The sequence below is a fragment of the Diceros bicornis genome, chromosome 10, assembly GCF_020826845.1.
Source record: "Diceros bicornis minor isolate mBicDic1 chromosome 10, mDicBic1.mat.cur, whole genome shotgun sequence".
NCBI classification, from domain to species: domain Eukaryota; kingdom Metazoa; phylum Chordata; class Mammalia; order Perissodactyla; family Rhinocerotidae; genus Diceros; species Diceros bicornis.
Window position 1 is genome coordinate 2417162 of NC_080749.1, and position 11572 is coordinate 2428733.

General features: G+C 50.2%; 1 protein-coding gene across 1 annotated transcript; it reads left to right on the plus strand.

Moving 5' to 3' along the window:
* The first annotated feature begins 798 nt into the window (after positions 1-798).
* On the plus strand, positions 799-3438 carry AMER3 (APC membrane recruitment protein 3). The gene is given in 2 exon segments (XM_058548705.1): positions 799-2406; positions 2440-3438. Coding segments are annotated over 2 exon segments (2583 nt in total). The 3' UTR covers positions 3415-3438.
* Positions 3439-11572: the final 8134 nt, after the last annotated feature.

Consider the following 11572-nt stretch of genomic DNA (forward strand, 5'->3'; position numbering starts at 1 on the left):
TGTCAGGATGTGCACATAAGGTGACACCTCCTGCTGTTTCAACCCATGATGTACTGTATCTATCCAATCTGCCTCTTCCTGGCCTTGTACTTGCCTCTTCTCTTTTGCCTTCCACCATCATGCTCTCTCTCTTCTCAGTGCTCAAGCTCTGCATGTACCATTAGATGCTTGGTTGTGCCTTACCTAATGGCCTCTGTGTAGATTGAGTCTCGCCTCCCCGAACAGATGCAACAGTCCTGGAGGGCAGTGCATGTGTCTTCCCCTCCGTTTGATGGCTGCCTGTGTCTGGCCCAAGAGGCAGGCCTGGGTTTCCCTTTGAGCTTTGCCTCTTAGATGAAGGAGGCAACTTATTTATTGAATCCTCTGCTCCATCCACTCAGAAGGGCCATGATATTTCCCATAAAGATGTGGTGCTATTTGTAGAGTGCCTGGGCCTGGAAATGGGAGTCTGATTGGTAGGCGAGCTCTGAAAGGATGCTTAGGCAAGTTGAGAGCTCACAGGTGAGGAGCACCAGACCCCAGTCTGCTCTCAGTTTGCCTCCTACTTTGTGCCTTGAGGCATGTGACTTAATTCCTCTGGGTATCAGTTCTCTATAAAGGCTGAAGCAGTGAGCATGGGCCAGGCTGTCCCATCTCCCTCTCCCCTGCCTCCTTGGAGGACCAAAGTTTAGATGTCAGAGTTCAGCTCCAGCACCACTGTTAGGGAAGGGTAGGCAGAGGTCTTCTAGAACCATAGCCTCCATCTTGGATGCTAAGTGCCTCCTGCTTTCCTCCACAGCAGCTGGGAGCACTGGCAGCATGGAGCTAAAGAGAGGAAAGACTTTCATCAAATCCGGACTGCAGATTTCCCATGAGAAACCCCTAGACCCAGCAGCCACTGCCCTGGCCAGGGAGGATGCAGACCCCTGGTCAGTCTCATCTGGAGGGCAGCAGCAGCCCCACGGTGAGAAGGAACCCCAGGTCAGTCCCAGCACCCAAGGATATGACAGATGCTCCAACAAAGGGGCACAGCCAGACCCTGATGCGGGGGCCGCAGCGCTCTGTGGGGCCACCTTCAAACTGGTGCGGAAGAGCAAGACTCAAGACAGTGTGTCCGGGGCAGGCCAGGCGGCCACAGCTACAGGGAAGCTGGTGGGCAGCGCGAGCTTCCCAGGGCCCTCTGGCAGCCAGCGCATGATTGACTACCGCCACTTTGTGCCCCAGATGCCCTTTGTGCCGGCCGTGGCCAAGAGCATCCCAAGGAAGAGAATTTCCCTGAAACGACCCAAGAAGTGCTTTCGGAACATATTCCACATTCGCAGAAACAAGACTGAGAACTTGGCCTCACTGGTGACCAGCGGGAAGAGCCTGTCCTCCCCTGGGGGCCCGTCAGAGGCTGGAGGGCAGCGAGGCAAAGCCTTATTCCCCTGGGGCAAGGGGCTGGGGCCGGATGGCCTATGCCAGGACCTCTCTGACAGCGAGCTCTTGCCTGACTCTTCCTTTGACCTCTGCAGGGCCCTGTGTGAGGACGTGGCCTCACTCAAGAGCTTTGACTCACTCACAGGCTGCGGGGAGATCTTTGCGGATGAGAGCTCAGTGCCATCTCTGGAGCTGAACGAGGGCCTGGAGAGCCCAGCTGGAGCATCGCAAGTCCTTGAGAGCAAGGTTCCCAGGGGCCCCTTCCAGGGCAGCCTGGAGAGGCTGGCTTCGCCTGCCCAGCACGAGGTGTCTGACTTCGCCACATTCTGGGAGAGTGTGAATCAGTCGGTGGAGCAGCAGCAGCGCGCCCTCCTGGGCCCTTGGCTGGGGGGTCCCCAGGGGACAGACACAGATCAGCCCAAACTGGACGCAGCTGGGCTCGCTGAGCTCCCTCTGTGCCCCTGCAGGGACCCCCACAGTGGCTCCAAAGCCAGCTCCATAGACACAGGCACCCCCAAGAGCGAGCAGCCAGAATCCGCGTCCACGAGTGATGAGGGCTACTATGACTCTTTCTCACCAGGCCTTGAGGAGGACAGGAAGGAGGCTCTGAGCCCAGGCATGCCTGCAGCCACCTTCCCCCGGGACACCTACAGTGGAGACGCCCTCTATGAGCTCTTCTGTGACCCCCGTGTGGGCCCTGTTGGCCCGAGCCTGGATGATGACCTGTGCGTATCCGAGAGTCTGTCAGGGCCAGCACTGGGGGCACCACTCTCCATGTGCAGCTTCCACGTTGGGGCAGAGGAGAACTTGGCCCCGGCGCCAGGCCCAGACCTGCTCAGCCAGGGCTTCTTGCAAAGCTCCTGGAAGGGCAAGGAATGCCTGCTGAAGCTCTGTGACACTGAGCTCGCCATCACCATGGGCATTGTCAACTGGCTCCGCCGTGGCCCCGAGCCCCGCACTCCACCTGCCTCGGCCCCTGGGGAGCCCACAACCCCACCCGGGGGACTGGTGGAGAAGCTGGGAGCTGACTCTGAGGAGAAGGGCCCAGGTCCAGCGAAGCTGGAGGACAAGGGGGCCCGGGCCTTGGATGCAGGTAGGACCACCGTGATCTCAGCAACCGGCAGGCAGGAGCTGTGGGCACATTCAGGTACCAAGGGCCTGCTTGCTGGAGAGAGTGAGGGTCTAGCAGGGGCCAAGCAGGGGGCCAGCTCCCTGTCCAAGGACCTGTCTCTGGAGTGTGTGCAGGTCTCTGGGGAAGAAGGGACACGAGGCTGCCCTGAAGGCTCATTCTCTTCTGTGGAGTCTGCAGCCTCTGCAACAATAGACACTTCCAGTAAAAACAAGGTCCCAAATCCCTCAGCCTGGCCTGGCTCCCAGGAGCCCAGACCACGTGGGAACCTGGGGTGTTTCCGAGGTCCATGGAGGCCAGGACTTGGTGGAAGCACTCTGGATGCAGAGCCCACCCTGACAGGCTGTGTGGCCCAGGTGGCAGCCCTGCAGATCCGCCCAGACTGCCAGCCCCCTGCTGCACAGCCCTCAAGGCGGGACGTGGGCAGTGGGCTCTGCGGGCAGCCTCAGCCTAGGGGCCCTGACGTTCTGCAGCAGAAACAGCCTAACAGCTTTCCTAGCATGGCTGCCATCTGCGTCCTGCCCTCCCTGGCCAGCCCACTCTACAGCCCACAGGACCAGAGGTGCCTAGGCTGTGTCCTGGACCTGAGCCGGCTCAGGGTGGAGCCCAGCAGGCTGCATGCCCAGACCAGTGCCTCTGTGAAGGACGAGACTCTGCAGCTCAGCACGAGGGCGGTGGAGCAGGCAGCACACAGAGGTCAGCTGGACTCATAGCCCCACCCAGCCCCTGCTGCCTGGCTGAGCCCCTGCGGCCACCTGCCTCACTTCCGACAGCCAGCGGGAGAGGCCTCCTCTGCAAGTGCTCCAGAAAGCCGCTGCAGCTTCCTGGCCCACGAGGGCCTCCTCTGCAACCAGCCGGAAGTGGGGCCTCAGGCCAGCCGTGGCTGAGCCCCACCTGTAGGATGCTTTCACACTTGCTGGGAGCTGTGTCTTTGTGGTCACATTCAGGAGAATCTAAGACCCAAATTTCCATCCTTTGTCTCTGATGTGAGAACTCTGTTGGGATGAGGGGGTGGCAGGACTCAGGCAAGCAGGGCAGGGCATTTTAATGTGGAGCATCCGTGCTTGAACCCAGCAGCTCAGCCAGAAGAGGTACAAGGCAGCCCAAGGCTGAGGACAGTTGCAAAGCTGCCAGTGCTCTCCAAATGTGACTCACTGATTTCCCCACAAGGAAAGGAAGAGTTCAGTCCCTGGGGCTGCCTGTGAAGTGGCCGTACGTGGCTGCTCCTCGCACAGCATGACAGAGAGAGGAGCTCAGGCTTGAGACTGATGGGAAGGAAATGGTACATGTAAACCAGAAGTAGAGCAAGCCAGTAAGTCTGCACAGGGGTTGAGAATAATAAGTGTTTGAGTAGGGGTCCGGGGCTCAGGGTGGGAGGCTGAGAGTGGCAGACAGGGGACGGAGGGCTGCAGATGAGCTCAGGAATGCCCACGGGCCCCCTGCAACCTGCTCTCCACCCAGAACAAGCAGCCACAACGTACTGGGGCTGAGGGCTTCTCGGCGGGAACAAGAAGCAGGGCCAGCCCTGTCTCAGCAAGAGCCTTGGACCAGTAGACACCATGATTACTGTGCAACCAGGGCTGGCCAGACCCTGGGGACCCTGGTCCATGGGTGCTGGTGAATCCCCTGTCACAAATCATCCCATACAAACAATAATTTCTCCCAATATGCACTCTCTAACTGAGCCATGGATGGCAAAATGCTCTTTGGGAAGAAGCTGATTGATTCTCCACAACTCTGCCATTCTCGCTCTTCCACACTGTTAGCATCCCTGCCTCCCCCTTTAGGAAAACTCACCTCTGAGTGGCCTGTACACCCTAAACCAGAGAAGGCACAGCACTTGCACAGCACCAACACTCAGAACTGTGGAGGGAGAAGGTGGCCTGGGACTCAGGAAGGTCAGAGGTCCTGTCTGGTCAGCATCAGGACGGCAGGTGCAGCGACAGACCGCCCATCAAGGTTCTCTATGGTTAGGTCCTGCCTCAGCTGACCAGCTGCAGTGAGGTGCCAAGGACGGATGGGATGCCACAGGCAGCTAGGAAACAGTGTCTGCAGGGAAGGCCAGCATAGAAAAGGTGTCAGGTGGTGGGGGAGGAATTCCAGACAGAAGGGTGCAGTCTGGCCGCCGACCCCTGCTGGTGCCTCTCCCAACTGTCTGAGGCTTCATTTCAGGCTAGAAAATGCACCATGGCCCTTGTTAACAACTGCTCGCTGGGGCCTACTGTGTGCAGGACACAGGCCACACATTGTAGGTTCAAAAGGGCCTGGCGAGGCTCCTGACCAGGCCGTTCCAGACCTGGCACACTGAAGAAGGTCAGGGCCAGCCCTCCCAGAAAGGCACACTTGACCTTCACCAACGACCAGGACGGTGCTGTTGAGCCTCGCTGCGAGCAGTTACGCACAGAACAGCTCACCCTGAGCGCATTTGTTCTCCTCGTTTCTCAGGCGTGGGAACGAGGCACGACTGCCGATGCAGCCTGCTCATGGACACACACAACGAGCATGCAGCATTGGTGCCGTGTGAGTCCCAGACCCTGGTCCAAAGGCCGGGCTCCTCGCCAGGCTCTGGAACTTCTCTTGCTGATCTCCTGCAGTGAACGCCCCTCAAACCTTCATTCAGCACTTCTTTCAGGGTGAAGGTGTCTGAGCACCTCTGGATACCAGCCGACTGTCTCCCTGGAAGAGGCTGAGGGCCGGGCGGGTTCCCTGTTGCTCTGTGCCGCACCTGAGCAGAGCACGCGCTCAGTCAACACTTGTGGAAACAGTGAAATATCAGAGGTTGCGCATGGTTTTCTGATTTCTTCCTCATGACCAGCCTGTGTCTGGAGAGAGCAGAGTTCGGGTTTTACTTGGCGGAAGTTCCGAGGGAGCATTTCCTGGATGTGACCTGGTGACTGGTGGTGATGGAGGAGAACCCAGCCAGGCCCGGGAGCACTGGGAAGGGCAGGAACCAAGGTGGTCCAGGCACCGTCAGGAGGGGCCTAGGGTCAGGATGGCAGGACCACAGGGGACCCAGAACCCAGAGGCCATGGTGAGGCATGGTCTGCAGTGACCCGGCAGCAGGACAGCAGAAACAAGGAACTGTGGCCATGCCTGTCTAGGAAAAACCACTGGCCCAGTGGTTTCCATCTGGGGAGCATCTTAAGCAATCCCTGCACCCCAGAGATTCTCACTCTTGGTACTCTGGGAGGAGCTCCCAGCAGTACCTGCTGGGCGCCTTGCTGGGAGAGTGGAGGAGGGTGGTATGACCTTCCTCTTGCGTCCAGTGGGTCTGAGCCTCCCTCAGCCCATCTCGCTCTCTGCACCCACCCCAAAGGCTGCCCTCCCTTGCAAGAGCAGTCCAGGCAGGCCTCAAGGACGTCCTCGAGGAGACCCATTGAGGGGAAATGCCAGCTCCTGGGACAGGTGCCCAACCTGTGCTGGGAGAGAAGAGGCCTGGTGGGGGCATTTTCAGAACACTGCTCGTGTCTAACCCTCTCATTCACACGTGGCTGTAGAGGTTATAGGATATTTTTCCCATGGAAAGTAACATCCTGTGAAGTAGGTCCCATTGTCCCAGCTCACAGCTGTCCCATAGAGCCTGAGTGACTCCCCAGGGTCACACAGTGGTAAGTGGGGGGCTGGAGTTCACCATGGGGCCTGTGCTCTGTGCCTTCCAACCTTCTGAGGTTGCTCTGGGAACTGGGAGATGCTGAGAGGGAGCTGGGCAGCCTCTCAGACTGGTCTAACAGTGGAGGAGGCCTGGGGCCTACAGCAGGGTGGCCCGGGGTGGACCAGGAGGCCAGGGAAAAGAGCGGGAAGGAGGTGCTGAGAGGAGAAGGGGTGGCTGGGGGAGAACCTGAGAACTACACTGGGGGTACCTCTTACCTTTCCTGGTTTCTTATTTTATTTCATTTTTTTATGGAATGGGGATAAATACACAGGATAAAAAACGCAAAAGGCACAGAAAACAATGAAAAGTGAGTCTCCTTCCTTTCTACTTTACTCCTCTGTGGTTTGGTTACAAATTCCCACTCACCACCACAATCTGCACAGTGCGAGTGCAGAGCTCCCTCTCCCTACTTCTGAGCACAGGGTGGGGCCTCAGACCCTTCCACGCCCACAACACAGACACATGGGAGTGTTAATTTTTCTCTGCTGCATACAGTGGCACAGACATCTTCTTAGTAGGCACCAGCAGCAGGCATCTCTCCATTGTCTTGAACACTGCACAGCAGTCTCCTATGGATAGCAATTAATTTAAATACTCCCCTGTTGATGGATATTCAAATTATTTCCCATTTCTGTTGTTACAAATAATGCTGCACTCATTCCTTTATTCTCCTAAATATTCACTATTAAAGTCCTCCTCAAAACTGTAAAAATGAAACTTACCTCAACAATGAAAAGGTGCATTTTTTAGATGAACAACGCATCTTGCTTCCTTGCCCCTGCCCCACTGCCCAGCTGCCTTGAGGCCCTGATGTTAATGGGCTGGGCTCCATGCTGATACAGATATATCACACAGCCCCATATTTGGGAGGGGAAAGGTGTTTTTTTGTTATTACTTGTAAGACCTTGGAAGTGTTATTCCCATCCTTACAACAAGAAAAATCTGGACAAATTGAAAATCAGTGACTTTTCCTGACCTGTCAGAGAACTGAGGTCACAGGGCAAATGACTCCATGAAACCTGGAGAGGCAGGCGCCCAGAGAAACACAGCAACCAAGACCTGGAGCAGAAGCTGTGAGATGCCAAAAACTGGTAGGAACAGTGAAAGAGTAATTTTGACGAATTGTTGCAGGCTGGTTAAGGCTGGGGAGATGGACAGTAAAAAGGAGGCCTACACCTTCATAGGCTTTTCCTCCAGGAATCACACTACACCTTCATGGTGAGGATAAAGATCCCCTCACGGGCCTGGTAGAGGGAGAGGAAGAGAAGCCAGACCCTTCTCCCTAATAGGCCTACCTCACAGGGGACGGACTTCTCCAGAGGGCTATTCTGAACCCTTTTCAAGCTGAAGGAAGGGAACTCCACCCACTCTAGTCCTCTCCAGCCTTCCTGTCTCAGTAAGGAAAACAAACAAATAAGTAGCGTAAGTGATAGTCAACCAGAGAGGACTTCAAGAAAATAGAGTGGAAACTAGGCTGCAAGGGACTATGGCTTCTGCAGGTTTGACCCTGCCCCTGAGACACAGGCTCACAAAAGACTGAGACCTAATTAGAAGCTTAGAAGAGAAGGGAATATCCCTCCCCTCCCCACCCCACTTACTCTTCCTATCACCACAGTAATAAGCCTCCCGCAATAATAACAGTGGGTCACAGCTAAAAGAGCTACAAGACAAAGATTCTCTTTAAGGCCCAAAACAAAGGGAAGCCACAAGGAAAAGAGACAAAAAAGTGAGCCCACTGGAGTAATATGAAGCTACTGGTGCCACAGCTATGGTAAATATGAAAACAGCCCAACTCTTAGCCAGAGTAACATAAATCCTCCCACTAGAAGCCTATTTACCTCAGTAGCTATTGCCCTATACAACATGTCTGGCTTTCAACAAAAAATTATAGAGCCTGCTAAAGGTAAGAAGAAACAAAGTCTGAAAGCCAAAGCATTCATCAGAACCAGACTCACAGATGCTGGGATTATCAGATAAAGATTATAAAATGAGTATGATTAACATGTTAAGAGCTCTAATGAAAAAAAGTAGACAACATGCAAGAACAGGTGGTAATATAAGCTGACAGGAAGAATTCTAAGAAAGAAAGAAAAGGGAAATGCTAGAAATCAAAAACACTGTAACAGAAATGAAGAATTCCTTTGATGGGGTCATCAGTAGACTCAACATGGCTGAGGAAAGAATCAGGGAGCTTTATTACAAAATACCTTCAGACAAATGAAAATGAAACTCAACACACCACAACTCATGGGATGCAGAGAAAGCAGCGGAAGAGGGAAACATATCTGTAATGTGTACATGAAGAAAGAAGAAAGATCTCAAATCAATAACCTAACTTTACACCTTAAAGAACTAGAAAAAGAAGAGAAAACTAACCCAAAGCCATCAGAGGGAAGGAAATAGTAAAGCTTGAGTGGAGATTTAAAAAAATGGAGAATGGAAAAACAATAGAAAAAAGTCAACAAGACCAAAAGTTAGTTATTTGAAAATATCAACTAAATTGACAAATCTTTAGCTAGATTGAGAAAAAAAGAGAGAAGACTCAAAGTACTAATATCAGAAATGAAAGTGGGGATATTACTACCAATTTTACAAAAGTAAAAAGGATTATAAGATAATGCTATAAACATTACATGTCAACTAATTGGATAACCCAGATGAAATGGACAAATTCCTAGAAACATATATCGATCAAAACTGAGTCATGAAGAAATAGAAAATATAGATAGACCTATAACTAGTAAGGAGATTGAATTAGTAGTCAAAAATCTCCCAACAAAGAAAATCCCCAGACAAGATGACTTCACTGGTGAATTCCACTAAACATTTAAAGAAAATTTAACACCAATCCTTCTCAAACTCTTCCAAAAAAAATGAAAAGTTGAGAACCCTTCCTAACTCATTCCATGAGGCCAGCACTGCCCTGATATCAAAGCCAAAGACACTACAAGAAAACTGTACACCAATATTTCTCATGAATACATAGATACAAAAATCCTCAACAAAATACTAGCAAACTGAACTCAGCAGCATATTAAATGGGTTACACACCAAGACGAAGTAAATTTTATTCTTGAAATGCAAGGATAATTCAACATACAAATATCAGTGTAATACATTGCATTAATAAGATGAAGGAAAAAAAGCACTTGATCGTCTCAACTGATGCAGAAAAAACATTTGACAAAATCCAACACCTTTTCATGATGAAAATACTCAATTAACTGGGAATAGAAGGAAACTTTCTCAACATGATAAGTAGAATTTATTAAAAATTCATAGCTAACATCACTCTCAATGATGAAAGACTGAAAGCTGTTTCCCTAAGCTTAGGAACAAGACAAGGATGCCCACCTTCATCCCTTCTTTTCAACATATTACCAGAAGACTTAGCCAGAGCAATTAGGCAAGAAAAAGAAATAAAATACATCCAAATTGGAAAAGGAGAAGTAAAATTATTTATGTTCACGTATGACATGATTTTATATATAGAAAATTTTAAAGACCCACAAGAAAACAGTTAGAACTAATAAATTCAGCAAAGTTGCAGGATACAAAATCAACACATGAACACATGGGATCAACTTGAGCTAATTGACATTTATAGAACACCCCAGCCAACAACAGCAGAACACACATTTTGCTCAGGCACACATGGAACATTCACAAAAATAGACCACACCTGGGCCATGAAACACACCTCAACAAATGAAAAGAATAGTAAACATACACAGTATGTTCCCGTGGGGGCACAGGTTAATAATTCAGAACCTGCTGTACATGTATACTGGGACTAAACAAATAACTACAGGGATGGTATCTGGCAGATGGTAGGAGCCAGGTTCTCACTGTTGGCATTGAAGGTTACAGACAAGCAAGAAGAGAAGGCTAAAATGAAACATACAGTAATGGATTAGAGTCAGAGACATCGGTATGAATTCATGTTTAGTTTAATTTAGGTACTGATGGATCAATATAAAAGTAGTTATAGATATGCATGTATATACCGGTCAGTATACATACAGATATTTCCTTGCTCTGTATCCTGAGAGAGCCTAGAAGCAATGACAGCCCAGTGTCAAGGGGTATGCCCAGCCCCTAGATCTTGGTTTCTAATACTATTCTCCAATAAAAGGATCTTTTCTCTTTGGAGAAATGGCTAATTCAAGGGCTGGGGAGAGAATATACAAGATGAGCCTGGAGCATCAGAAAGTAAGAAAGTGTTCACACACACACACACACATACACACACACAATGATGGAAAAGACACAGGAAACAACTGAAAGAGCTCTTAATGGCCAAAGCTGAAACAATTTGAGCAACAAAACAAATAATGTAGTATTGCATAATAGCCCAAAGAATGTGTGGGCTGTGCATAGTGACTTGCGTCTAGAAGACCGAGTGGATAGAGGATAAAACGTGGCAAATATTGTCTTAGCCAGGTGATCAAGGGTACATCGTGTTGAGAGCATGTACCCTCAATATGTGGTGAGAACAGCACTTTACCTCTGTGGTCTTCCTCCCAAAACTCACAACCCCACTCTAACTACAAGAAAAACATCAGACCAACCCAAGTTGAGGGACAGTCTATAAAATACCTGACTAGTACTTCTCGACACTGTCAAGATCATCAAAACAGGTAAAATCTGAGAAACCATCACAACCGAGAAGAGACTAAGGAGACATGACAACTAAACATAATGTGGTATCTTGGATGAGATCCTGGAACAGAAGAAGGACATCAGGGAAAAACTAAGGAAATCTAAATAAAGTATGGAGTTTAGTTATTAAATGTGTAAAAAATGGTTAATTAGTGGTGGCAAATGTACCATAGTAACAAGATGTTGACATTAGGGAAACAGTGTGAAGGGTATATGGAAACTCAGTAGTATTTTTTTAAACTTTTTTTGCAACTTTTCTGTAAATCTGAAATTTCGAAAATTAAAAGTTCATTTAAATATACATTTTTTAAAAGCTAACACCAGCGTCACTGCCTCTTGCCCATAAATGATGAGTAAATCTGCTGACACTGCTCTCCATGCCCCACCATAAATATGCAGGTCCATTGTTGGCAGAGGCTGTATTAAGTGAGATAAGGACTTGCTGGAGTAGACAGGCGGCTAGACTAACATGGGCTGTATGTCAGCTGCCCTAGTTAGCATGCCCCATGTAGAGAGAGGCCATTCTACCTCCTCCAAAATTGCCCATCTGTGTCAGTCAGCTCAGTCAAGAACAACCTATTTTTTTCTACAAACTGATGACAGTCAGCTCAAGGTTTGGCATGCACACTTATTGCTAAGAGAACATTCTTTCTTTCCTTCTCTCTTTTTTTTCCTTGATTATGCTTGTCTTGTGAGAGAATTAGTTTACCTCCTGTGGCTTCACTGTGCTT